The sequence below is a fragment of the Daldinia decipiens genome (genome assembly GCF_022478715.1).
Source record: "Daldinia decipiens strain CBS 113046 unplaced genomic scaffold F4813scaffold_9, whole genome shotgun sequence".
In the NCBI taxonomy this organism is placed as follows: domain Eukaryota; kingdom Fungi; phylum Ascomycota; class Sordariomycetes; order Xylariales; family Hypoxylaceae; genus Daldinia; species Daldinia decipiens.
The window spans coordinates 39,752-62,532 of record NW_026054552.1 but is presented as its reverse complement, the minus strand read 5'-3'; the positions used below and the strand labels follow the sequence as shown (position 1 = coordinate 62,532).

At 46.8% G+C, this 22,781-nt stretch overlaps 4 protein-coding genes across 4 annotated transcripts; 2 read left to right on the top strand and 2 right to left on the bottom strand.

Moving 5' to 3' along the window:
- Positions 1-432: 432 nt before the first annotated feature.
- On the top strand, positions 433-3,934 carry F4813DRAFT_331508 (lethal giant larvae like, C-terminal-domain-containing protein). Its single transcript, XM_049241135.1, has 3 exons — positions 433-716; positions 799-2,894; positions 2,947-3,934. The coding sequence occupies exons 1-3, from the start codon at positions 598-600 to the stop codon at positions 3,666-3,668; spliced, it is 2,937 nt and encodes a 978-aa protein (XP_049101341.1). The 5' UTR covers positions 433-597; the 3' UTR covers positions 3,669-3,934.
- A 1-nt stretch (position 3,935) lies between these two features.
- On the top strand, positions 3,936-7,272 carry F4813DRAFT_401504 (glycoside hydrolase family 3 protein). Its single transcript, XM_049248414.1, has 5 exons — positions 3,936-4,506; positions 4,623-4,736; positions 4,803-5,180; positions 5,282-6,768; positions 6,838-7,272. The coding sequence occupies exons 1-5, from the start codon at positions 4,218-4,220 to the stop codon at positions 7,069-7,071; spliced, it is 2,502 nt and encodes an 833-aa protein (XP_049101340.1). The 5' UTR covers positions 3,936-4,217; the 3' UTR covers positions 7,072-7,272.
- A 104-nt stretch (positions 7,273-7,376) lies between these two features.
- Positions 7,377-8,249, bottom strand: F4813DRAFT_387486 (uncharacterized protein; the record flags this gene model as incomplete). Its single annotated transcript, XM_049246565.1, has 2 exons — positions 7,377-7,705; positions 7,844-8,249. 2 exons carry the CDS (start codon positions 8,247-8,249, stop codon positions 7,377-7,379), a joined length of 735 nt encoding a protein of 244 aa, XP_049101339.1.
- A 3,296-nt stretch (positions 8,250-11,545) lies between these two features.
- F4813DRAFT_331455 (uncharacterized protein) lies at positions 11,546-22,374 on the bottom strand. The gene is made up of 12 exons (XM_049241134.1): positions 21,921-22,374; positions 20,047-21,866; positions 18,817-19,991; positions 18,657-18,759; positions 18,399-18,573; positions 14,760-18,339; positions 14,268-14,667; positions 13,759-14,168; positions 13,607-13,700; positions 13,422-13,548; positions 12,713-13,346; positions 11,546-12,651 (listed from the first exon to the last, which is right to left on the bottom strand). Exons 1-12 carry the CDS (start codon positions 22,274-22,276, stop codon positions 11,731-11,733), a joined length of 9,795 nt encoding a protein of 3,264 aa, XP_049101338.1. The 5' UTR covers positions 22,277-22,374; the 3' UTR covers positions 11,546-11,730.
- Positions 22,375-22,781: the final 407 nt, after the last annotated feature.

Genomic DNA, 22,781 nt, shown 5'->3' with positions numbered 1-22,781 from the left:
TGTATAGCAGGTGAGTATAGCGATCTTTACTGGGTCAAAAAGCTTCAACTATAATTAAGTCGTGGCTTTGGTCACATTGCTGGGAGCTCATTTTCAAAAGCGGAAATAAGACTTGGCAAGGTCGGCCTTTTAGGTAACTTATGAGGCCAGTCTACGTTTGCGTGTTTTGATTATAATTGCTGCTGGCGGGGGGATGTTTCGTGACTGGAAGATGCGGAAGCTGTAGTGACGGTATCTATTTCTATAGTATCAAGTGGATAAGAGATAAATATTTAATCCAATCGGAGATGTTACTTAACTTGTAGTGTTGAAACGCACGATGATAAGTTGAGAAATGCCAAGTCGAGCACGTGGAAGGTGGTTTAAATCACGTGGCCGGATCTCATCTCTTTACATAGAACCTATTCAATGTGGGGGCGCTGTGCCGGGCAACCGGGAATCATTATGTAAAACACCGATGACGTATGTTTCTCATTAGCAGACAAACTTCCTCTCCTATCTTCTTTAATTGCTTTAACTAGGGGAATTTGGGATAGGAGATAGACATAAGAAGACGGTCCTGGATTCCAGTCTAGTCGATTATTTCTATTAAAAAGAATGGCTGCTTTTCTTCGAGGACGACAGGCAGGCATGCAAAATGACCTGTCTGCTAACATCATCCCAGGCTCTTTCATACCGGACGATCGGGCGCGTTACGGCATTAATTCTCAGATCAGGTACGCCATCATGAAGTCATTCAGACTTACTATATCTTATAGTTCCCGGGGTTCGCTAACTGAGTTTATTTCACTTATGTAGCTGCATCGCCTATGAGCCTATCCAATCTCTTCTCGCCATTGGAACGAATGAGTCTAAATATGGAAGCGGGAAGATATACGTCTTCGGCCAAAGCCGTGTCCAGAAACTGCTTGTTCCATCACGATCATGTTCTTTTTCAGATATCCAATTCACCAATAATCGCTTGGTGAGCCTAGACACCAAGAGCGAGGTTGTCATATGGGATCTAGATACTGGCAAGAAGATCATCGGCTTTCGTGTGCCTGGAATTGTCTCTTGTATGATAACTGACCCCGTATTGGATTGGTGTTTTCTAGGCACGCAAACAGGGGACGTGCATACATATGATATCGACAGACAACGTATGGCACCGTTTCAAATTCCTAACCTATGGGCCGAAAACGATCCTAGAGCTCGGGCGGTGGCTCTGGTCTCTATGCAGCTGCACCCGCGCGACATAGGTAAGCTGTTAATTGCTTACACGCATGGTATAGTGGTCTACTCGTTCAAGCAGAACATTCCGACCAAATTCTTTGAGTATCAGCTACCCCCGGGAGCTCCAGGAGGGTCAAGCCAGGCTGTCGAATCTATGAGGAAACCAAAGGTTACTCACGCGTTATGGCATCCTACTGGAACATTCATACTGACTGCCCATGACGATGGAAGCTTGGTATTCTGGGATCCGAGAGATGGGCGCGTGGTATTGGCGCGGACTCTCTATGATACCAACATCAATCAACCCGTACCAAATCCAGGCTCCTCGAGTCCCAAGCACCCGTACACTCGCGTTGCTTGGTGCTGCAAGCAGAATCCAGAAGATAGTGGTTTACTTATCGCAGGCGGCCGGAAGTTTGATGAATCCTCAAATGGTCTAACTTTCATCGACCTTGGGATTACACCTAATTATGCTACTTCGTCGTGGCAGATCCTATCAGATTACCTGAAAGGTAAACACCATAATACTATACAGACGCCGCCTGGGGTTGGAATTGCAAATTTCTTTTTGATTCAACGCTTCTCACCTCATTTCGCCGGTGCTCAGGACCCAATTGCTATCATGACTCTACTCTCATCGGGAGAAATCCTCACGTTGAGTTTCCCGAGTGGTTATCCTATTTCGCCAACAAATCAGCTTCACCCGTCCGTATCATTCGCCCACCCGTTCGCGACCAAGTTTGGGATAACTATACTTGATCGAGGGAGGTGGCTTGGAATGGTTGAAAATAGGAACCAGGGTGAGCCGTTATTGAAAGGAGGTGCCGAGGCACCACGACCGCGCCGGCGTTTCGAGGGGCGAACTATCATTCAGGTTGCGCACGCGGATAGCACAGTACGAATTTGGGACGTGGGCCACGGTGATGAGATCGAAAATTCGTCCCAGCTTCAAGTTGATGTCGCTAGAGCTCTTGACCGCTATGAGGATGTAGAGATTACGGCTATGACTATGGCTTCCACCACCGGTGAATTCGCTGTTGGTACAAGCAAGGGTGAAGTTGTCATCTACCGATGGGGTGGTAATCCGTATTTTGGGAAACCCCCGGACCAGCACATCGAATCAAACCCTGGAGGCATCACTAATATTAGCACAAGAGCCGAGCCATCTCTAAAGAGTGGGCTTCAGCCGTTAGCGTTATACGAAATGATGCAGGGTCCAATCAGCGTTATAAAGGCTTCAGACGCAGGCTTCCTTGCTGTTGGATCCGAGAATGGCTTCATAAGCATCATTGACCTTCGAGGGCCTACGGTCATGTTCCAAGCGCCGATGGCAGAGTTTGTTAAACGTGAAAAACGTTCGTCGTTTTTTAAAGGCCGGTCTAGCGTGTCGATGGCTAAGGAATGGCCTGTGGTGCTTGAATTTGGTGTCATGACTCTTGACGAGGACAAATATTCCAGCATATGCTGCTTCGTTGGCACAAACCTAGGGAAGGTCATTACCTTTAAGATACTACCGTCCGGTGCGGGATATACTGCTACGCTAGCAGGTGTTGCACACCTAAATGATAAGGTGGTATCTATATGCCCCATTGTCGCCGCGGATGGAAAGCCCGCTCTTGCTACGGGCCAAGCTGTGGCCGGGCTCAGAGAGGGAAAACACGTCAACGGCCTACTTGTAGTTGGTAAGCTGACCAATATACGGTAATATTCTTATAAATACTAACTCTATTTTAGTCACGCAAAGCGAAGCTCGCATTTTCAAGCCGTCCACGGCTAAAGGGGCCTCGAAGTCATTCGACGACTACCTCTGCAATGCCGCTGCGGTGACCGAGTTCGAATTGCATGGAATGGCCTTGGTTGGCGTATTTGGAGACCTGACGACGAGAGCTTTTAGCCTGCCAGGACTCAAGGAACTAGGAAGCTACTCACTCCCTATGATGGATGGTAGTCGATCTATTGATGCGGTAGTGACAGGGGATGGCGACATATTCTGCTGGACAAGTCCATCCGAACTTGCAATTCTTCAGGCGTGGGGTACCGGCTTACCATTAGAGAACACGGCTGATAAGCTCATTAATCCTAACCTCGAAATACCCCCGAGGCCGACTATCTCAAATGTGCAATGGATCTCGGGCACGCAATACGTCACGCCGGCAGACCTGGACCTCTTGATCGGTGGTCCCGATCGACCTCCCGCTAAGCGCATGAACGCTTCAACAGCAGCAATCGAACGGGATCTAGGAGAGGGTCTCGGTTCGGGATCAGGTAGCCAAGAGGGCTGGGGTGATTATCTCACCAGGCAACTGAATGAGCGTACAGAGAAACTAAATCTTATGAACGACAGTCTGGATACCGCCGCGGATAGTAGCCAAAGATGGGCTGATGATGTTAGTAAGTACGTCAGCCAACAGAAAAGGAAGATGATTTTCGGGAGCGTTGTAGGCAAGTTCTCGTAGATTGTATGCTTTTCTATATTCTAGCTTTGCGTTTCGTGCTTGATATATTAGGTACGCTGGAGTTACGAGAATAGGCTGGTAAAGGTATTCCTAAAAGCATCGGCGACGTGTGGATTTTCAGGATTGATAGCTATTACTGCTATTTTATTGAATCTTATTACAGCATGATAGCCCATCCTAAGAAAATGAAAATGCCAAGTTGGAGATGCGGCTCACGCCGTTACAATAGTTCTTTGACTTTATCCCCCGACGGTAGATATCCTGCATTCTGCCGCAAATGAGGGACTTAATCAGGCAATTCAACACTCGGTTCAAGCGAACCGAGAGCGTGCTCTATCTATTTATATATTGTTCCTTAGCGGGACCTTGCATCTCTGGCATATATATATGCGGTAATTGGCTGTTTATAGATTAGGATGACGCGATCGCGGGCAGCTCAAGTATGAAATAATAACCCTATCCTCACCTCAACTCTTTCTTGAACCTCGTAATACCTTTTGAGATCCTTATAAAGGTCATATATAGAGGAGAAAATAGAAAATAGGCACAATGCGAATCTCAGCAGCGGTTCTTGTCTCTCTAGCTGCCCTTGGCAGCGCCCAGAAGGCCACATTCGAACTCTCGTACCCCTCGCCGTGGGGAACTGGTGGTCCGGGATGGGACGAAGCATACGAAAAGGCTAGGGAGTTCGTCAGCAAGCTTACGCTGCTTGAAAAGGTTAACTTGACGACCGGGACTGGTAACCAAGCGGATTTGTGTACGGGGAATACGGGGTCGGTGCCAAGACTCAATTTCCGCCATCTGTGCTTGCAGGATGGACCTGTGGGGGTTCGGTATAGTAAGTTGATATATATCTCAAGCTGGAGGAATAAAGGCGAATTGCAGGAGCGTGAAGAAACACGCTTGATTTGTTGGTCGGGAGAGTGTGTGTTAATGAAAACTTATTCTCGATAGCCGATCTCAACTCCGTGTTCCCGGCGGGCATCAGCGCAGCGGCAACATGGTCGCGCTCTTTACTCCGGAAACGGGGCGAGGCGATTGGACAGGAATTCGGCGGTAAAGGCATTGGTAAGCAACCCCTTTTCCGCCTTTTTTACCACCACCAGCTAAATTAATATCTACCCCCCTACCCAGACGTGCACCTAGGTCCCGTAGTCGGCCCTCTAGGCCGGGACCCCGCCGGCGGCCGCAACTTCGAAGCCTTCGGGCCGGACCCGTACCTCGCCGGCGTAGCAGTCGCCGAGACCATCACCGGGGCGCAGAGCGCGGGCGTGGTGGCCAGCGTTAAACACTACGTGCTGAACGAGCAGGAGCACTTCCGCAGCGGCATCAGCTCCAATCTCGACGACAAGACTATGCACGAGGTGTACCTGTGGCCGTTCGCGGACGCCGTGCGCGCGGGTGTCGGCAGCGTCATGTGCTCGTATAATCAGATCAACAATAGCTATGCGTGCAAGAACTCGTACGTCCTGAATAAGCTGTTGAAGAATGAGCTGGGGTTTCAGGGGTTCGGTAAGTTTTTCCTTGTTTTCTGAAGGCGTTTTAAGGGGTTAAAAGGGGTGCTTTTTGTCAAGACTATGGGAATATGTGTGATTAATTGGACCTTGGTGTAGTGGTCAGCGACTGGGGCGCGCAGCACAGCGGCGTCGCCAGCGCACTTGCTGGCTTGGATATGACGATGCCCGGGGAAGGGTTTGGAGCGGGTGCTTATAGATCGTACTGGGGCGGCGCTTTGACCGAAGCGGTGCTTAGCGGTGCGGTTCCGCAGTGGCGACTCGACGACATGGCTATCCGCATCATGGCCGCTTTCTACAAGGTAGGGCGGGACACAAAGCAGGTCGATATTAACTACTCTTCCTGGACGAACGAGACCACTGGCTACCAGTACTGGGCTGCGAAGCAGGGAAACACGACGGTGAATTACCACGTGGACGTGCAGGCCGACCATGGCGAGCTCATCCGCGAGATGGGCGCAAAGGCGACGGTACTGTTTAAGAATGTTGGGAAAGCTTTGCCCTTGGTTAAGCCCGAGAGTATTGCAGTGATTGGCGAAGACGCGCAGGATAACCCCGACGGGCCGAATGGTTGCGTAGACCGGATTTGCAACAACGGGACGCTTGCGATGGGCTGGGGTTCGGCGACAGCGGAGTACCCCTATTTGATCTCGCCGGCCACTGCGCTTGAGAAGCAGGCGGAGATCGATGGTACAGCATTCGCAAATGTGAAGGGGAACTTCGATCTTGATGCTGCTAAAGCGGCGGCAAGTAATGCGTCTGTTGCGATTGTCTTCGCTAATGCTGATTCGGGAGAGGGATATACGACATTAGATGGCAACTTTGGCGACCGTAATAACCTCACGCTTTGGAAAGGCGGCGACGAACTGATCAAAGCTGTTTCATCTGTTAATACTAACACTGTAGTTGTTATTCACAGCGTCGGTCCGGTCCTAATCGACCACATCAAGACGAACCCGAACGTGACCGCCATCCTATGGGCCGGTCTCCCAGGTCAGGAATCGGGTAACTCGCTGACGGACGTGCTGTACGGGAAAGTCAACCCGCAGGGTCGAACGCCTTTTACCTGGGGCAAGGGGGCGAAAGACTGGGGAGTGTCTATCCTATTCAACTCTACCTCGATGGAGCCACAGCAGGACTTCGCAGAGGGCCTCTTCATTGATTACCGATACTTTGACCGAGAGGAAATAGAGCCGAGCTTCGAATTCGGCTTCGGGCTTAGTTATACTAACTTCACATACTCAAATTTGACGGCGGTTCATCACGACCCAGGAGTGTATAAACCAGCATATGGAACCACACCCCCGGCGCCAACGTACGGCGAGTTGGATTTGGACCCGAAGAATGCGGTTACCCCTGAGGGCTTCACCAAGATACCGAGATTTATTTATCCGTACATCAATACCGCGACGATCCCAAACATAACTGCTGAGATTCCCCCGGGAGGCCACAATGCTTCTGCGCAGCCGATCCTGCCAGCGGGAGGTCCGTCGGGTGGAAACCCCGAGTTGTACGAGCTTCTCTACGTTATTAGCGCAGATATCACCAACAGCGGGGAGGTGGCCGGGACTGAGATTCCACAGCTTGTAAGTAATCAACTACTAACCACTGTATTAGGTAGTCTTGTTGATCATTCCACCTAATGCGTTTCCTAGTACATCTCGCATGGCGGTCCGACGGAACCAAAGGTCGTGCTGCGCGGGTTCGACGAGATATACCTGCAGCCGGGAGAGACGAAGACAGTGGTTTTCAATGTGACGTACCGCGACCTGAGCAACTGGAACTCCGAGGAGGAGGACTGGCGTCTCACTGGGTATCCGAAGACGGCATATGTCGGAGCGAGTTCGAGGGACCTCAGGTTGCAGAAGGCGTTGCCGCTTCCGAGGTAAGGTTTTGAAGGGTTGTAGAGTTTAGGGAATTTTTGGTTTTGGATTTAGCTAGGCCTTCTGTTGGATAGGAGATCCAGCTGAAAGTCTTGGACACAATAATCTCCGTATCGTCCTTGGATTCTAAGTAAACTCTACCACCATGTCTAGCATAAGGGCTTGAAAATACACGTAGATGTATTATATTCTCGCTGAAATAATATCGTATTGCCTATACATACTATCTATCATACGATACTACGCTACAGAATAAACGCTGATGGTAAACATATCGAGCCCTCAACATCTAATAGCCATTCCGTATTCTTTTACACATAGCAATCGTGTATATCCCAATCCCAAGCTTTAATCATTTCCCGAGTCTCTGGTGAAGGCTTCTCTTGCGGGGCCGCCTGTATAGCCCGCCCGTCGCGTGTTAGGTGCGTTACCATGAATAAGAGGTTCATGTCGATCATGCCGGGTTCCTCGTCTACGGCAATTGTTACCTTTTTGATCCGCGCGTTGTTGAATTCTCTGCTGTATTCCCTCAGCATCTTCTGCTGGCCCTCGAGGAACGGGTTTCCGTGTACGAGTTCGGCCCAGCCAGTACTGTTTGGTTCGCTGCTACGTCTTAGTGTTCCTGACGGGCCGTGTAGGGCTTATATGGTCGTGATGAGAGTTAGAAGGGCTTTTGTAGGTACTTACTGGATAAATATTAGCAATAGTACATGGGTTAGATGAGAAACGGAAAGCTGTAGAAAGGAAAAGGGGGTGCGTACCAAATTGACCACCATACACTCCCTATCTGGGAATTGTAATCCTCTCGCAGCGAACGCGGACTCGACACAATTATAGGCTGATGAATTGGTAATAAAGCCGACGCAGATCCGTTGAAAAGTAGCTAAGTCCCCTCCTGCAGCCTTATAGTTGTCGACTATCATGTCTCTATGTTTCATTCTCGGCGGTGGCATAATGCTCATATTGACCGAATGGGTAACGTAGGCGAAGTTGGGTAGGGATACGCTATATGACATGACAGTGCGGGCGCCCCATTTGATGAAGAGGTGTTCCCACACATCCGTACCTGTGGTGTTATCGGCTTCCATGTATTCCAGCATCTCGCCTAGCCACATGGGTCTATTACCGAAGGAGTCCCTGGTGAGGTAGTATTGGCCGATGCTTCTCCCGTGTGAAGACGACATGGTTACTTGGAAGTGCTGTGTCTAAGAAGCTAATTAATTCTATGTGACTAGGAGGAGTCGTTTGCGTAGGACATAGTTGAATTGAAGATGTAAGATTAATGCTATATGGACATATTACTCGTAGGTATTATAAGGTGCGTCGATGATCTAAGGTGAAAGAAAGGTTGGCTGATAATAGCGGCGGTTGGTGTTGCTGCTGAACCAGTACCTACCACATCGTTCATATGCAATCGTATCTCTACTTCCATATTTAGGATGTAGTCATCCCAATGTGCGTTACAGTTTATCCCAACGCGACTTCTGGAGTTTGTCAGCAAGATATAAGAAATTGCTTACCATGGGTGATTCATAGTACAACAACCAAGATGGCCTTTCTGTAGATTGTATGCAACAGTGCTACGGCAAGGCCAATGTTCTATTGAACGTAGATCTTACCAGTTAGTCTTGCCTTAGATCGCACAAATTCTATTAGGGAGGAAGTAGAACTTATTACGCAGCAACTGCGGATTTGATTTTAGGTATATAGCTGCACAGAAAGAAAGCTATTTGCATATTTTATTGAATTCTATCTAGATCGTAAGGACAATCAATAATTAATAAAACGTAGAATGTGGGAAAGGGGCTATTGGAAAGGGGGCATGTAGTTTTACAATGTAATCAAATAGATGGAATATTAGTAAAAAAGAATTGCAAAAAAAGCTCGGCCTGTGTGTTGAACACAGGACCTACGAAAAACTACTTTGTAAATGTCGTACTGTCAAGTCACGGGCATACCGGTCCAGCATATGACACCACGGTGCAGTTTTCTCTAGCCTCCAGTCACCCAGGGATACTTCCTTTTTGCGGGGTCGGCTGAGTGTTTGCAGTTTATTTCGATATATATGTCTTGTTGCCTGGGTATGTACTTTGTCGGATGTACCTCGTTGCTTAGAGGACCGAAAATCGAGCGACAGCTGGGGGGAGACTGGCACTGGCATGGGACAGCCAATATTACAGGTCGTGCAGCAAGTGGAGGCCTGCGCGATGTTTTGTGGCGTTGAGTTTAGATAGAATTTAAAATAATGCCTACGCAAAGCTCAAAAATCTACAATGTTTACCTGCATTCTTACTTGGTGGTTAACTACTATGTACCCGGTAGGTCTTATTTAACATGGTAATTATTATTTCTTGAGTCGCCAGTTTTATCTGGGTTGAATATTGTATTACTTGCCGCAGTGAGTGCCATTGCACTGGAGACGTTATCTGCGATCTGAACTATTGGATTTGATCCCAGTGGAAGTATTAGAAGAGCCCAATTCAATATAAGATTTCCGTCTTTATTCAGATTAAACATCTCTCTACCAGCTACCTGGGATTTCTAAAGCTCAAAATTCCCTAGCTAAATATAAAAATTTCGTTTGTCATTGCTTAGAATATTCAACCGCGAGTTGTGCTGGTAAGGATGAATGGTTTAGAGTTGCTGGTGGTTAAACTCTGAAAAAGCTAACTATGAGGAATCAGGTACCAACAAGAAATATAAATTTAATTCAAGTTTCATACCAGACATAATAGTTGTTGGGATATTCTTAGTCTACAACAACTGTATGTGCGAAGACGGTGATCGCACTGTACATAATAGCGATGATTTCCCCTTAGCTTGGCACGTCTGTCGGTTGGAAACAAAAGTGTCATGTGAATGTGCAAAGAGCTTTGCACGTCGAATATGCTAATAAATCATGTCTACCAGCTATCTAATCCCTGTTTATATATTGCTTTGAAGGCTGCTGGTTAGGCGTTTAATTGACCAATTTGTTAAAACTATCACTGCTTGAAGATCAACGTCGCACACGTGACCTGAACCCCTGAAGCTATCGCCATGAAACAGACTCCTTTTGCTTCACAAATACCTAAGCTCCAGATTAGATATCCAAAATTCTAAAGCCCCTGGGGATGGGTGATCAAAGCTCTGGTTCTGCGTAGCTAACCTATGTACAGGAAGCTAGCAATGCGGGATGCTGTATCCCCCCTATTCAGAGACTTGCCGAAAAATCTCCGATTGCATATATAGGTAGGTATGTATGATGATGTATATACAATCACGCATTTCCGCGGCGCCTGCTTTAGTTATGTGCTAAATCTTTTTATAGATATTACTTTAGAGGCCGGGGACTAGACATACCTAGATCCACTAGGTCAGTCCGCCGCAGCCGCACAGACGTGTCGTAAAGCCTGGCACTTTGCTGGGACTCAGTAGACTCGGTACCGAAGGATATTGCCAAAGCCCTGCTCTCAGACATCGTCGTCCTGCAGCCTATGCAATGCGTGGAAAGGCTTAGATCGATAGGTCACAATGAACGAAACTTTAGGTACGTATGTACTTAGATAGATGAGACGGCTGTCGTACGGCTTTTACCCGGCGTAAGCAGACATTTGCAACCAGTATATAGGTATACAGCACGGTCCAACCCGCGTCCAAGTGCATCGCGCAGACCAGGATGACGTCTCTAAATTCGATGCTCACAAAATGTGGGTGCGCACCGCGCATTACTAGTGCAAAGAGATCGTAATTGGCGAGAGTGGCGATCGCATGTATAACAGGTATCCCAAGTGGATGTCTAGGTAGTAAACAGATTTTGCGATGAATTTATTTGATGTGTATCATTATCACCAAGATACAACTTGTTGTTCCTCAATGTCAGGACCGCCATGCGCCCTGCTATTCAAATCTTATCCGACGTGCATTTCTCCCTTCGCATTCCCTCCCCTTTATTGTCGCCAACCACAGCTTCCATCTCTCCTTGGACCAAACTAGGTTCCTAAGGACCTATCACTTGATGAACGCATTTACACACCCTGGTACCACAATAAAAGACGTTATCCGTATGTAGCGTCCCGTTACTGTTGCATCCGGCGTGGTAATTACTCTCGCACCACTTCGTCGTGTTAGGGGAGTGGCAGTCGAGCCTGTAGGAAGTTGGCTCTTCTGCCTGGGAACGACGCTGATGTGGCGCGGCGACGGCGCAGGCGCTTAGCGCAAGAAGGAAGATGAAGATCTAGAGAAAGGGTCTATTAGTACCTATCTATTAGGATAACTTATGTATTTTGTAGATAGAATAGTTATCATTACCTTCATGGTTATCGCCTACCCGGCTTTTCCCGAGTCAAATATCAATGGTATTTAGTGATTCTTGGTAGTTGGAAGAATATTATCTTCCCTATAAAATGTCAATGTAAGTTGCGACTCGAAATTGGGTAAATAAGCCGATGTTTTACTGCATGTAGTACAAGAGATAGAAACAGACGTATATGCCACGCAAGCTCCGGGAAGTTGAATACGAAGGAACTAGGTCGAGTAGCAACATGTAAATTTGAGAAGGAAACAGGGACACAATCAGTCCTACATACACATAAGCTAATAGCCACATTTTCTTTCCTATCAACATAACGAAAACTTAACAGGCCAAGCAAACTTTGAAGGAAATTACATCATAATTTCCTCAACCTATCTTACGGTAAATCCACCTCGTTTGGACTTCTGCTTAGGCCGCTGCCTATCAATATTTCCAGGAGACTGAGACTCAGTGCTAGAGTCTTCTTCATCCTCGTCCACGGGGTGTAATTCAGACTCCTCATATTCTATTGTGATGTGCTCTTCATCATCTTGAACCTCTGCTGAAGGATCGTAGTTTCCTAGATCCATCATGTCTTCGGCTACATCTACCTCTTCGTCGTCGGCTTGGACTGTTCCTACAGGTACTAAGCCCAGACTACGTCGAATAGTATCCGCACGACGGAAGAAAGGACTCTCTTCGGTTAATGGCTTTCCACTGCTCAAGAAACCCATGGGCGTATGCGTAAAGTCCTGCCCGCGTCGCCGAACAGCCAAGTATTCCTGAGTGAACGTGTAAGGCTTTGATGTAAGAGTTGAAGTGAAGCGCTTGGTCTTTAACGGCTTCTCATTTAGCGGAACTTCGACAGCTTCGTGTACTTCGTTTGAGCTTGGAGACGTCGCTACGCTGGACCTCTCAGTGGTGGAGGTTGTCTGTTGCTCGGTGGTATCCGTTTCTGAGCTGTCAAACTCATCAATCCCAGGCTTAGATACATCTATGCCAAGCATCCTACAGATACTATCGTACTCGGAGAACTCGAAGTACAGCCTTCCGGCGAAGAATCCAAGTTCAGTAGTGAGCCATTCCGAGGGCTTCCAGTCCGGAGGAAGAGGGGGCATAGAATAGAAGTTTAGCTTATTGAAATGCATCATTCGTCGAGTAACAGGGGCTGCATATGTTAGAAGACGAGTTGGGCATCCCTGTTTCTCTTTCTCGGCGTCTTGGATGATCTGGATTAAGTGTTCGGCTTCCTCAGGCGTGACAATGATGGCTGCTTCTGGAGAAGTCGCGTAAAGAACCCACTGGACAGGGCGCTATTTTCAAGAATTAGTACTAACTACTGATAGTTAGAATGAAAGAATAAGGGAGTATTACCAAGAAATTGTCGTTCGCCGCTTCAAAGACTAACTTAACCGTCCGTTCGAATTCGCTAGAAACAAATAGCTGAGAGGAGCTGACTTCGTGGTTAACCTTATGCTTCCTGCCAAGCGCAGTCCTCGTAAGAGCTCTCATGACATGGACGAAAATATCTGACCCGGCAGGAATCCTGGCCGTTCTGGCAAAAGTCTCTAGGTCCCTGTGGAGCCCAGGGAATTTGAGAGGCGTGTACGACATGGGCTTTTTGACTTGGCGTACCGCCTCAACCTCAATCTCGGTCTCTCGCTCCTGTTCAACCTCTTGCAGGGCCGAAGCATGAACAGCCTGGCCAGTATCCTGGAAGTTTTTCTTGCGGGATTCGAGTTCCTTAACGAAGCTTGCAATTTTGGCATTTGATTTTGTGGATGCATTTGTCTTTGATCTAGGTTGGGCGCCGTAAAGCTGCTGCAAGGTTTGTCGTTCCTTATGTTTAATAGCATCAATAAACGCTGTCCTATCCTCGTCATTAACTAGGAAGTCTGGAAAATCTTCCGCCGCTTGTATCCGGTTACAGAAATCCGTTCCTTGGGAGTAGAATAGGGGCTGCAGTTGCTCAATTCCATCACAGGTGTTGTTGATAAGCCAACGGATCCTACTGCCGCGTCAGTTCTGTTTAATCATACTGGGGACGAGTATGGGGTTTCATATGGTAGGAAGTCAAACCTACACGTCGTATGAATCTACACGCTCACCATCCCTTTTATTACACAGGTCTCGAATATTCTGATTCACTTCAGGGGGCGCAAAAAATGTAACAGACTGTGTAGTTCCGAGTTGTCTTAATCGCATTGCAGCTAAGTAATTATCGTTAGTTATACCTTTCTAAATGAATTGAAATTCCAGGGGCCCTACCTTGCACAGTATGGTCTTTCGTCTGGCCTAAGCCAAGGGTTAGAGCAGCGCGAGCTTTCGGACCGAACTTGAGGTCAGTTCCCCGTGTATGAGCCTGTGGAAAGAATGTATTTAGATTATGTGTTTAATATTTGGTATAGTTGTAAACGTACCTCATCAAGATATACAAGTACCTTATCAAGGTTGTCTGCATAGGGCGAGGCAAGTAACGGGGTCCTCGTATTCTGCTTAGAAAGGATGAATGGGCTATCTCCATCGAAATAGAGTGCAGCATCTGCCCTTCCATCTATTTTTAGCCAGTTCTCGGCTAACTCCTTGTTGGATTGTTCGAGGATCTGCGCTCCAGCATCGATCAAGATACGTATGCCAGTATCGAACTTTTTAAGCATATACAAGAATGCGATCTCGCTGAGACGCTTATGGTTATGATCAGCCATAACGACATACTTCCTTGACCGTTGCTGCAGGAGATAAGTGAGTACTTCTGCATTTGTATGCGACAACGAGGGTAAGTCGTCTTGTTTAATAGTAAGAGGTAGAAGTGACTTGATGTCGTTTGTGCCTATTATACAACATATGTTAGTAGCTAGAACGATCCCATATCACTTCGGTAAAGCTAACAGAACGGGGAAGGGAGAAATAATGGGGATATGAGACTTACCGGAGAAACCAGTTGTAAGTCCTCGTGACTTGCTTAACGACGTATTCTTGGCTGATGTATCAGATTGTGCGTGGGAGAAAAGAGGGATGTCCCACCCATTCGACTGCAACCGAAGTCTGAATTGTTTCGCATGCGGTGGGAAAACAAAATTGTTCATAAAGTAGTCGATCACGGGAACTTTGAACCGAACACAACTCCAAATCTGGCTTATTTGCTGAGAGTCGTCAACGTTGATCGAGTGCCAGTCCCTCAAATAATCCGGGAAACCCTCATCTTCAGTCCATTTATCGTATTCAGAAGCGGGATCGTCTGATTTTAAGACAGCTTCTAGGGCTTGGCGGGTTTGTGACAGATTAATACCGCGGTAATAAAAGGCCAATACAGTTAATAGAATGGCCACCTGTCCCAGATTAGTACTTATGAAACGACTTTATAAAGTTCTTGTATATCTCCCAGTAGTGTAGGAGCTTAAAATTAGTGAATGTAACTTACATCGACATGTCCAAATTCCGATTGCTCGCTTGGAACCCCCTTGGCGTGGAAAGGAACCGCCACTGGGTCCCTGGAAGGGTGCAACCCATATTGGACTCCGTATCGTTTTTTGAGTGCCATAATTAGAATGCGATGGACAAAAAGTCCTCGTAGTAGATATACTGTCTGCCGGATATGTGGACGATCTGGGTATAAACGGCTGATGCGATCTAAGCTGGAAGGACGAACCTTGCCGCCAGAGAGAAACTCTTTGATGGCTAGACGATCGGCCGGGTCGATTGTGTCTATTGGTAGAATACCTCTGGTACCACGGCAAACATCGAACTTGAGCCGCTTGATCATTTCCTCCTCAACATCTGGCCGGAGGAAGAAAACAAAAGGGAACCCCCCTTGCGAACGTCTTACCACTTCGATTGATTGCGGAAAACAGGTCGCAAGATCGTATAGATGCATATCCATCAGGGCCAAAATCTGCTCGACTACAACCCAACGATGTGGATGCCCATCGACAGACATTTGCGACCCAGATGGGTAGATCAGTTGTGTCTTCACCGCTAATGTATGGTCACTCTCATCCAGTATGTCCCGGGCACATGATTGTAACCACTTTTGCACGCGAACCATCATACTAGCTTCGGGAATCCGTTGATCTAGAACCCGCTGAAGGCCGCTTAGCATAAATGACATTTGGTGCTCGGGAAGGCAAAGCATCACCCCACGTTTTCTCTGAATGTCGCGATGTATCCTATGGAATAGCTTAATATGATCCTCCTTTGTTGGTGTTTTTCGAGAAAATGGTACGTGACTGATTTCTCTACCTACAAGGCCACCTAAGCGCCCATGGAGTAGCTGTGCTGTTTGATGTAGAAGAGCTTTAGGTACGGAAACTCGCACAAGGTTCTTGCTATCGGCGAGTAGCACTGCAACCATTGGGATGATACAAGATGTCTTGCCTTGGCCCATGTTTAACTGAAGAACACTATTTGCTTGAGACTCCGGTGCGATTATTGCCAACGCAACTTCGACCTGAGTTTCACGAATGAGTAGGTTAGATTCAACCTCCAACAATAGCCAGTCAGGGTACTCCTCGACGCGCCAGTTACGATGCCCCATGTTTTGTCTCTCTTCTTCGTAGCGAGCGTTTTCTTTCGAAAGCTGATACGATTGCATTCGCATCTTTCGTTGCAAGTTTGTAATTGATAAGGCAAAGTGAAGAATCCATTCCTTCGTGCCACTTCCAAATAGGCGCTTCGTGGTTGTTCGCAGCTGTTCGAGTATAGTGATTGGAGTAATAGCAGGCCACAATTGTCCCTGTTGGAGCCACCAAATCTGCCTCCTGGAGTAATTATCACTCGGCATCTCTATAGCTGATTTAATGTCCCCGAGGCATCTTTTTACATTTTCCTGAAGATAAGATAATGTATACTCATTGTGGGAAGACGATGCTAAGCGCGGCGCAGTCGGTATTCTACGGGTATGAAACGCATTTAGACTTTCTTTTAGATCGCTGGCATATCTCTGCTGGATGATTGATTTTGATTTGGAAAATGTTTCGATAATCTGACCCAACTCATACGAAGCCCCGGAATCTTGAAGACTACCATACGAAGGTACTTCAAGTTGTGTTTTGTGCCCTTTGAAATCATATGAAGGGTTTTCGGGGTGCTCTCTAGCTTTGTTAATAGGCATCTTCATTAGATCATTTCCAAGTCCAGGTAGTGTGTAGCCCGGTTGTTGGATAGCGTATGATGTCTCAGATGATATGAAGTCTGCCCTTTGGAACCTTGCGTCTGAATGTCTCTGGCATAAAACCTTCTGAACTTCTTGGAGGTGGTTATAGAACTCATGATTATGGTATAACATCTCCCACTCAGGCTCCAGCTTTTCTAAAGCAGCGGGTATGTCCACCAGATGTACGTCGCCGACATTTGCACTCGGAGTTAGGGTAGGCCACTTTGACATTAGAGATTTCGCGAGCTTTTCGCAATCTTCTTTCGCTTTGCGAGCATGGGCCGCCTTGGCTTGCCAGAGCTTCCTTTGACCCTTACTGCTTGCAAACTCTATTAAAGGCGGATCCTCTGGTGGCGGCACTTGGAATGGTTCAATAAGCTTGACCAGAACGTCAAGCTGTGGTATCTGACGAGGTCGGAAACTGTGGTATTCCGCATGGTCAGGTAGATCTAAGGACTGGAGCTGGTCCCAATATGAAAATGCAATGAGAGTTCTTATTAGAGGCATGTTCGCATCTGACCGAAATGATATTATGCCTATGAAGAACATGAGCCTGTGCTGGTCGCGCATTTCTTTCACTACATCAACTAATGGACCCCATTCGCGGCGTACATCAGTATTAAGACGTTCTTGAAGTGTTATCTTTTCTAGAATCTGCTTATAACCCTTGATATGAAGTGATTGCGATAGATTCAATGCAAGATCTTCCACTGTGGACATAGTTGCAGGTTTGTCGCGGACTATATAGAGCGCTTCGAGGACATTCGAGTAACGCAAACTTGCAGCATGAGGATTATGCCTAGCTTCGTAAGCCGTATCGTCGGGATAATTGAATGGCAATTCATAGTTGGAACGCCTCTCATACAGTCGTCGGCGGTGCAGACTACGTAGGTTTAAGTCATGGTCGCCGGACGAAGGCAATTCCGGCATCTCAGGACTCTGAAGATCCTCTGCCCTATGAGGGTGGAATGTTGCTAGCCTGTCTGACTGTGAGATGATCTGGGAAACGATTATGCGAAACTCATCCCGCTGAATCATCGTAGGTAAATGGTGATCCCACATCTCCTTCTTCATTACTTTTATGTCTGGAGGGTAGTATTCTCGATGAGGTGAAAGGTTCGAAATGGAATGTAAAATATTAGTCGGGAGGACCGTCAAAGGTGACCATGGCTGGGAGATCCCAGAAGTTAAAATCGCCAGAGAGCTTTCAACTCCTGTTAGACCTGTTAAGGGATCTGGGAGGATGAAAGATGTGAGTGCATGTATTTCTGCCTTCTTGTATACTAATGCGGGCTCAGCCGCAGACTCTATACGGCCAAGTGTTTTGTTAACCATGAAGCGGAGATATACGGCTGTTGGCATATTGTGCAATTGCACGCATACTTGAATATGGCAGCCCCTTTTTCTTGCCCTCAGAACGCCTAGCGGGACGAGTACAAAACGCTCTAGAGGGTCCTTCAGGCTGCGGCAAACAAGTTTGCTGTCGAATCCATACCATGTGTCGATGGATTGGCAGGGATCTATCTCGGCCTGTAGGTGTGGTGACTGCAATAAATTGTTTTTGTTTACGAACCATTTCAATTGCATGCGAGGCATTTCTACGGTGAGCGCATGACCGCCGCCAGGTTGGTAGATGGTTAAATGCATCGCGTGCTCAAACCATGCGAACATCTTCGACACGCGCACGAACAGTGGACTGTAGGGGTCCACCAGGGTTTCTTTGATTCTTCGAGTGGGTGTAAATCGTGTACATATCGAAGTTGTAACATCCAATCTCCAGTTATGTGGGTGCGAGCGCCAAATATTTTTTGACTTTGGCCTGATTTCGATGATGCCAGATATCGGGTCACTGATTTTAATTAGTTCTATCGTGAAGAGCTTAGCTGAGAATTAGATTTAATAACTTACAGCCAATGAATGCAATTATCAATAAGATGTGCGGGAAGGTCGAAAGAATTTCCATCGCGAAATATCTTTCTTGGGACGAGTTCCAAAACTTGTGAGCCTTTAATGGCACGGATTATGGTCTCTCCTTCATCGTACCCTATATGAGTATGGTATCCGCCTTTTTTGAAGGCCAAGACTGAATATATTCGAATATTAGCCGCATACTTACTTGGAATACTTCTTGAATTGTAGGACAAAAATATGCCAAATAGTACTCACCGTGCGTCATTCCTGGAATGGATGATGGGAACTTCATGAGACTAGTCTGGCTCCCAAATAGTTCCTCGAGTATAATGGTGCTCTCGGGATCTGCTGGAAGTCTCTGTGATTACATGTTAATAGAGTGTATCCCAAATCCACGTGTGTCATAGTTACTTACACCAAGTGGCTGGCCATTTACTAGCAAGATGCCGAAAAGGTAGTTATAGCTCACAATTTCAAACCCATGTTGATCAACTAATTCAACTTGAAGCCAGTTATCAGCTTGCAGGCTGACGTTATATATGTGCTTCGATTCAGCAGCCGGCCATAAGACCTGTAACGTGGCAAGAAGAGCATCATGTCCATGAAGCTCTATGGACCTCCTTATCTTATCCTTCAGCTCGTACATCATTCTCAAATCACGAACGAATGAGTTCTTCATTATTTGCCCGAGGGAGGAAATATTGTCCGGAATATTGTCGTAGACTGTTGCACTACATTCTAAAAATGTAGAAAGTTCATCCTTATTGAGATCCTCAGTTGACATCTGGAAAATAGCAAATGTTCTCTTGCAGAGGATAGCGGCCCACAGTAGATATGACTGACAGTTCTGTGCGTTACTAAGGTCGCTGGCACAATACATTTCCTTCCGTAGCATTCTGACCCATTGGAAAGTTACTTGTCTCGCTTCAGAAAGGAGTAATAGTGCTTTTGACGCCAAGTAGTTTGTATCTGTAAAAGGTGTTGTAAACGCGAGTACTCTCAGCGCTAACATGATGACGATCTCCATAAGGTGAGTTTCACGCCAATTGGAAGCAACGGCTTCCAACTTTATTCGGAGTTGTTGAAGTAAATTTTCACAGAAAGAGGTATCTCGAAAAATATAGTGCACAGTTCCAAGAATCGCTTGGTGCTTGTCCGAGGGGCCAATCTGATGTGCTAAGTGGTCAAATAAAAGCACAGTCGTTTCTGTAGAAATATTGAGATTTGAAGACCCAAGCTCTGCTAGAAGAGCCATCCACCGACGACGTTTTCCGGATAGGAGGAATTGGAAGGCCATGTACTCGTGTATACTTAGGGCGGAAGGACAGGATGAATGAGACGCCGCAATCTCATAAGAAGTTGGCCCATTGCCATAGGCGTTGAAGCTTTGAGACTCGAGAAGTGGTGAAAATGGCGAGCCTTTGGGCAGTGTTAGCTTACAATGGTGCTCGAAGGTTGGATGAATTTCTCTGCGACCGGGCCAAGAATGAGTAGCCTGGTCAAAGTATGCAAGCTTGAGACCGTTTGGAAGGCAAACTTGATCAAGGTCAACTGGGAACTTCTTCCTCTCCTTGTAATGAGTCATCAGAACTACTTTGTGTTAGTAGGTTATTGCTATCGTGGAGAAGAGTATGTGATAACTCACAGGATTTGGTCGTTGACGCAAGGGTTATGTGTCCAGGAACCTTTGCATACAGCTGTAGCCCCGAATAATCCTGAAGGCATAGCTTCGGTTCGACGCCCGACTCCTGTGTTTGCCTTGCGATGCGATACAAGATTGCCCACGTGGCGTCGCGATATTGAGCAAGAGCTTCGGGACACCTGAGCTCAAATACTACGGCCTTTGCCATGACAGGGTTTTCGGGTAATGGCGATTCGAAAGCTTTGATCACCATACGAGATCTCCTTTTATCAAGTTGACATTTTGGACAGTAATGAGGTTCGTGCTCTAAATGGAAGCCATCTCGTGATTCGACATAGAAGCATGTTGAAGACTCGTATTCTCTTGTCAGTTTCTCATATTCAGCACTCAAATTCCTCCACTCCTCTTCTTTCTCCTCTCTTCTTTTCATGGAGTCTGATTGTATTTCGGAAAGTATGTTTGTGAGCGCATCGGAGCCGGGAGATTCATCGAAGTATCTTTCCGCGAAGCATCCTTTACACGGATCATCAAAAAGCGTAGCCCGTGTTTTAGATTTAGAAATTCGATCTTGTATATATGACTCCACTTCCCTAGCTCGCGAGATATCAGACAGGAGTGGAAATCGGAGTATTTCTATCAATCGTGAAGTAAAGGCTGGGTGAAAATGATTCAAAAGTGGGAACATGGAACACGCCGCTTCGTCAAGCGACATCCACGTCTCCAGTAGCGTAAGCAGCATAATACTCTTCTGTTCTGCGTTATTCTCGTAATAACCGTCAATTTGGTCGATATATTTAAGAATCCCCTTGTAAAGCTGTCGGACCTTTGCTGACAGACTTAAAGAGGATGTGGACATATTAGCAGAAGCAGCCTGGAGTTCCTTCTCTTCGTTAAATAGTCCAAAGAGCTTGCTCCCAAAGGCTTGGATGTGCACCTTAGGCTGTTGCGGCGTTATACGAGATGGAGATGCCCTACGTGGAATGGCTGCTTGGAATCTTTTGCGAGCCTTATCCAGATATGGGCGACTTGAAGTCAGACTCAAGCGTTGCTGGTGTCTATTTGCTTCCCGAGGCAACGGGAGTATGGGCCTGGTCGTGTTTCGCTTCTCCTGCTCCCAAGCGCTATTGATCCTTGCTGCTGTAGCATCAATTACTCTATTAAACCGGGGCGTTAAAGCTGTGGCTAACAACGAGTAGGAATTTTGAACGGCTTGGGGTTGCTCGAGACGGTCCCGATCAAGCTTAAAGAGACGACGGCAAAGTTTAGCCTTAAGAAAGGCTTGGTCTTCCAAAGGAATGATATCTCGAGTATCATCAAGTATCATACCATGAATAACACACATCAGAAACTTGTAGTGGATTCTACCATGGGCTCCACCAAGCATCATTGCTAGGTAACGCGAGATGGCGACCCGAAGCACAAGCCAATAAGGCAACCTTCGCCAGGGCAGTGCGCTACTGAACCAGCACACGTCATCTCTGACCCTTTTCTGAAGAAGCGTAGGAGAAATGCGCTTCCCGTTCGCCTCAAGTATCGCAGTGAGAAGAGATGTGACCAGAGCCGGATCCGAAGTTCCTCTATCCTCTGCTATTTCGTGTCCTGCCTTTCTACCATATTCGGAAAATTTCTGAGTAGACTCAACTGAGGCCTGCTCGAGAAAGGCCGAGAGGCTTTCAAGAAACGTATCACTATAGAATACCGAGGAAGGTATTAACACAGCAGTGCCAGGGAATGTCCATGACAGGGTTTGAGATGCCAGGACTGATTCGCGTCGAGGCGATGCCTCGAACGCCTCGAAAAGAATGTTGCCACTGAACTCGGGGCTAAATGCACTTTGTCAGTCTCAACCGTATGGGTGATGGCAAAAGTAAACTTACTCTGTGGGTTTATAAATGAGAAGTCCTGCATTTTGAGCCCCCACGTGAAGTATGACAAGCTCAGAGTCTCGAAGTTCTTTGAGATACGAGGTGAGATGGGTTCTTTCCAACTTTCCACCAATATTCAGGGCTTTGCAAGCTAGGAGTGAGCGCCTGACCGAGTTCCAGATTTGCCAATGGGTGCTATCTACAATGCTCTCCATGAGTTTGGCCGCAATTATTAGACGGTCCAGAATCCCGCGCTCGATATCCTCAGTATTAGACTCAGACCCTCGTGGTAGCATCGCAGGTAGTGCAATGTGATGAAACAGGGCTTTTAGAACCCCATCTGGGGTTTGAACCTCTTCGAAATCCATTGTGTGTGGGCAGAACCAACATTAAGACTTCGTAAAGCGAGTCCAATTGCTGTTCCGACGACAGGATCACATAGAAATACAATGTAGAAGAAGAGTATTTTCACAGTTTATTCCAGTTGTCTCGTCAAAACTATCTGTAGAAATAAAAAGTATGAAGGGGAAATGTAGAAAGAGCATCTATTGAAGTTGTATTCGCATCAATAAGTGCCTGGCGAGAAGAAACGAGTAGGATAGTTGGAAGCACCATGGGAGAGGGAAACATGGCGGGAGGGAATATAGAATAGTGAACGAAGAACATAATATCTTGCCGTGCGTTCGGGGGGTAAAATACCTGGTAGGTAGGTTATGTAGGATAGGTACTTAAGGTAGGTATTCAAACACAAGCGTAATGCACTACAATTTACACATGTATGAGTTGTGTTGGTTCTAAGATGATAGATCATTCACTGGAACCACATGGCGCATCGTCAAATTCAACGAGAGCGAATCGATATCTTAGCGCTAT

Bases quoted from the DNA above. Each gene is read 5' to 3' on its own strand.
- F4813DRAFT_331508 (XM_049241135.1), top strand. From the start codon at position 598: ATGGCTGCTTTTCTTCGAGGACGACAGGCAGGCATGCAAAATGACCTG. The intron at 717-798 runs GTACGCCATCAT...TCACTTATGTAG, and splicing joins GGCATTAATTCTCAGATCAG to CTGCATCGCCTATGAGCCTA. The intron at 2,895-2,946 runs GTAAGCTGACCA...ACTCTATTTTAG, and splicing joins CAACGGCCTACTTGTAGTTG to TCACGCAAAGCGAAGCTCGC.
- F4813DRAFT_401504 (XM_049248414.1), top strand. From the start codon at position 4,218: ATGCGAATCTCAGCAGCGGTTCTTGTCTCTCTAGCTGCCCTTGGCAGC. The intron at 4,507-4,622 runs GTAAGTTGATAT...TATTCTCGATAG, and splicing joins ACCTGTGGGGGTTCGGTATA to CCGATCTCAACTCCGTGTTC. The intron at 5,181-5,281 runs GTAAGTTTTTCC...ACCTTGGTGTAG, and splicing joins GCTGGGGTTTCAGGGGTTCG to TGGTCAGCGACTGGGGCGCG.
- F4813DRAFT_331455 (XM_049241134.1), bottom strand. From the start codon at position 22,276: ATGGATTTCGAAGAGGTTCAAACCCCAGATGGGGTTCTAAAAGCCCTG. The intron at 18,574-18,656 runs GTGAGTACTATT...GAATATATTCAG, and splicing joins CATTCCAGGAATGACGCACG to TCTTGGCCTTCAAAAAAGGC. The intron at 13,701-13,758 runs GTACGTTTACAA...TTCTTTCCACAG, and splicing joins TACTTGTATATCTTGATGAG to GCTCATACACGGGGAACTGA.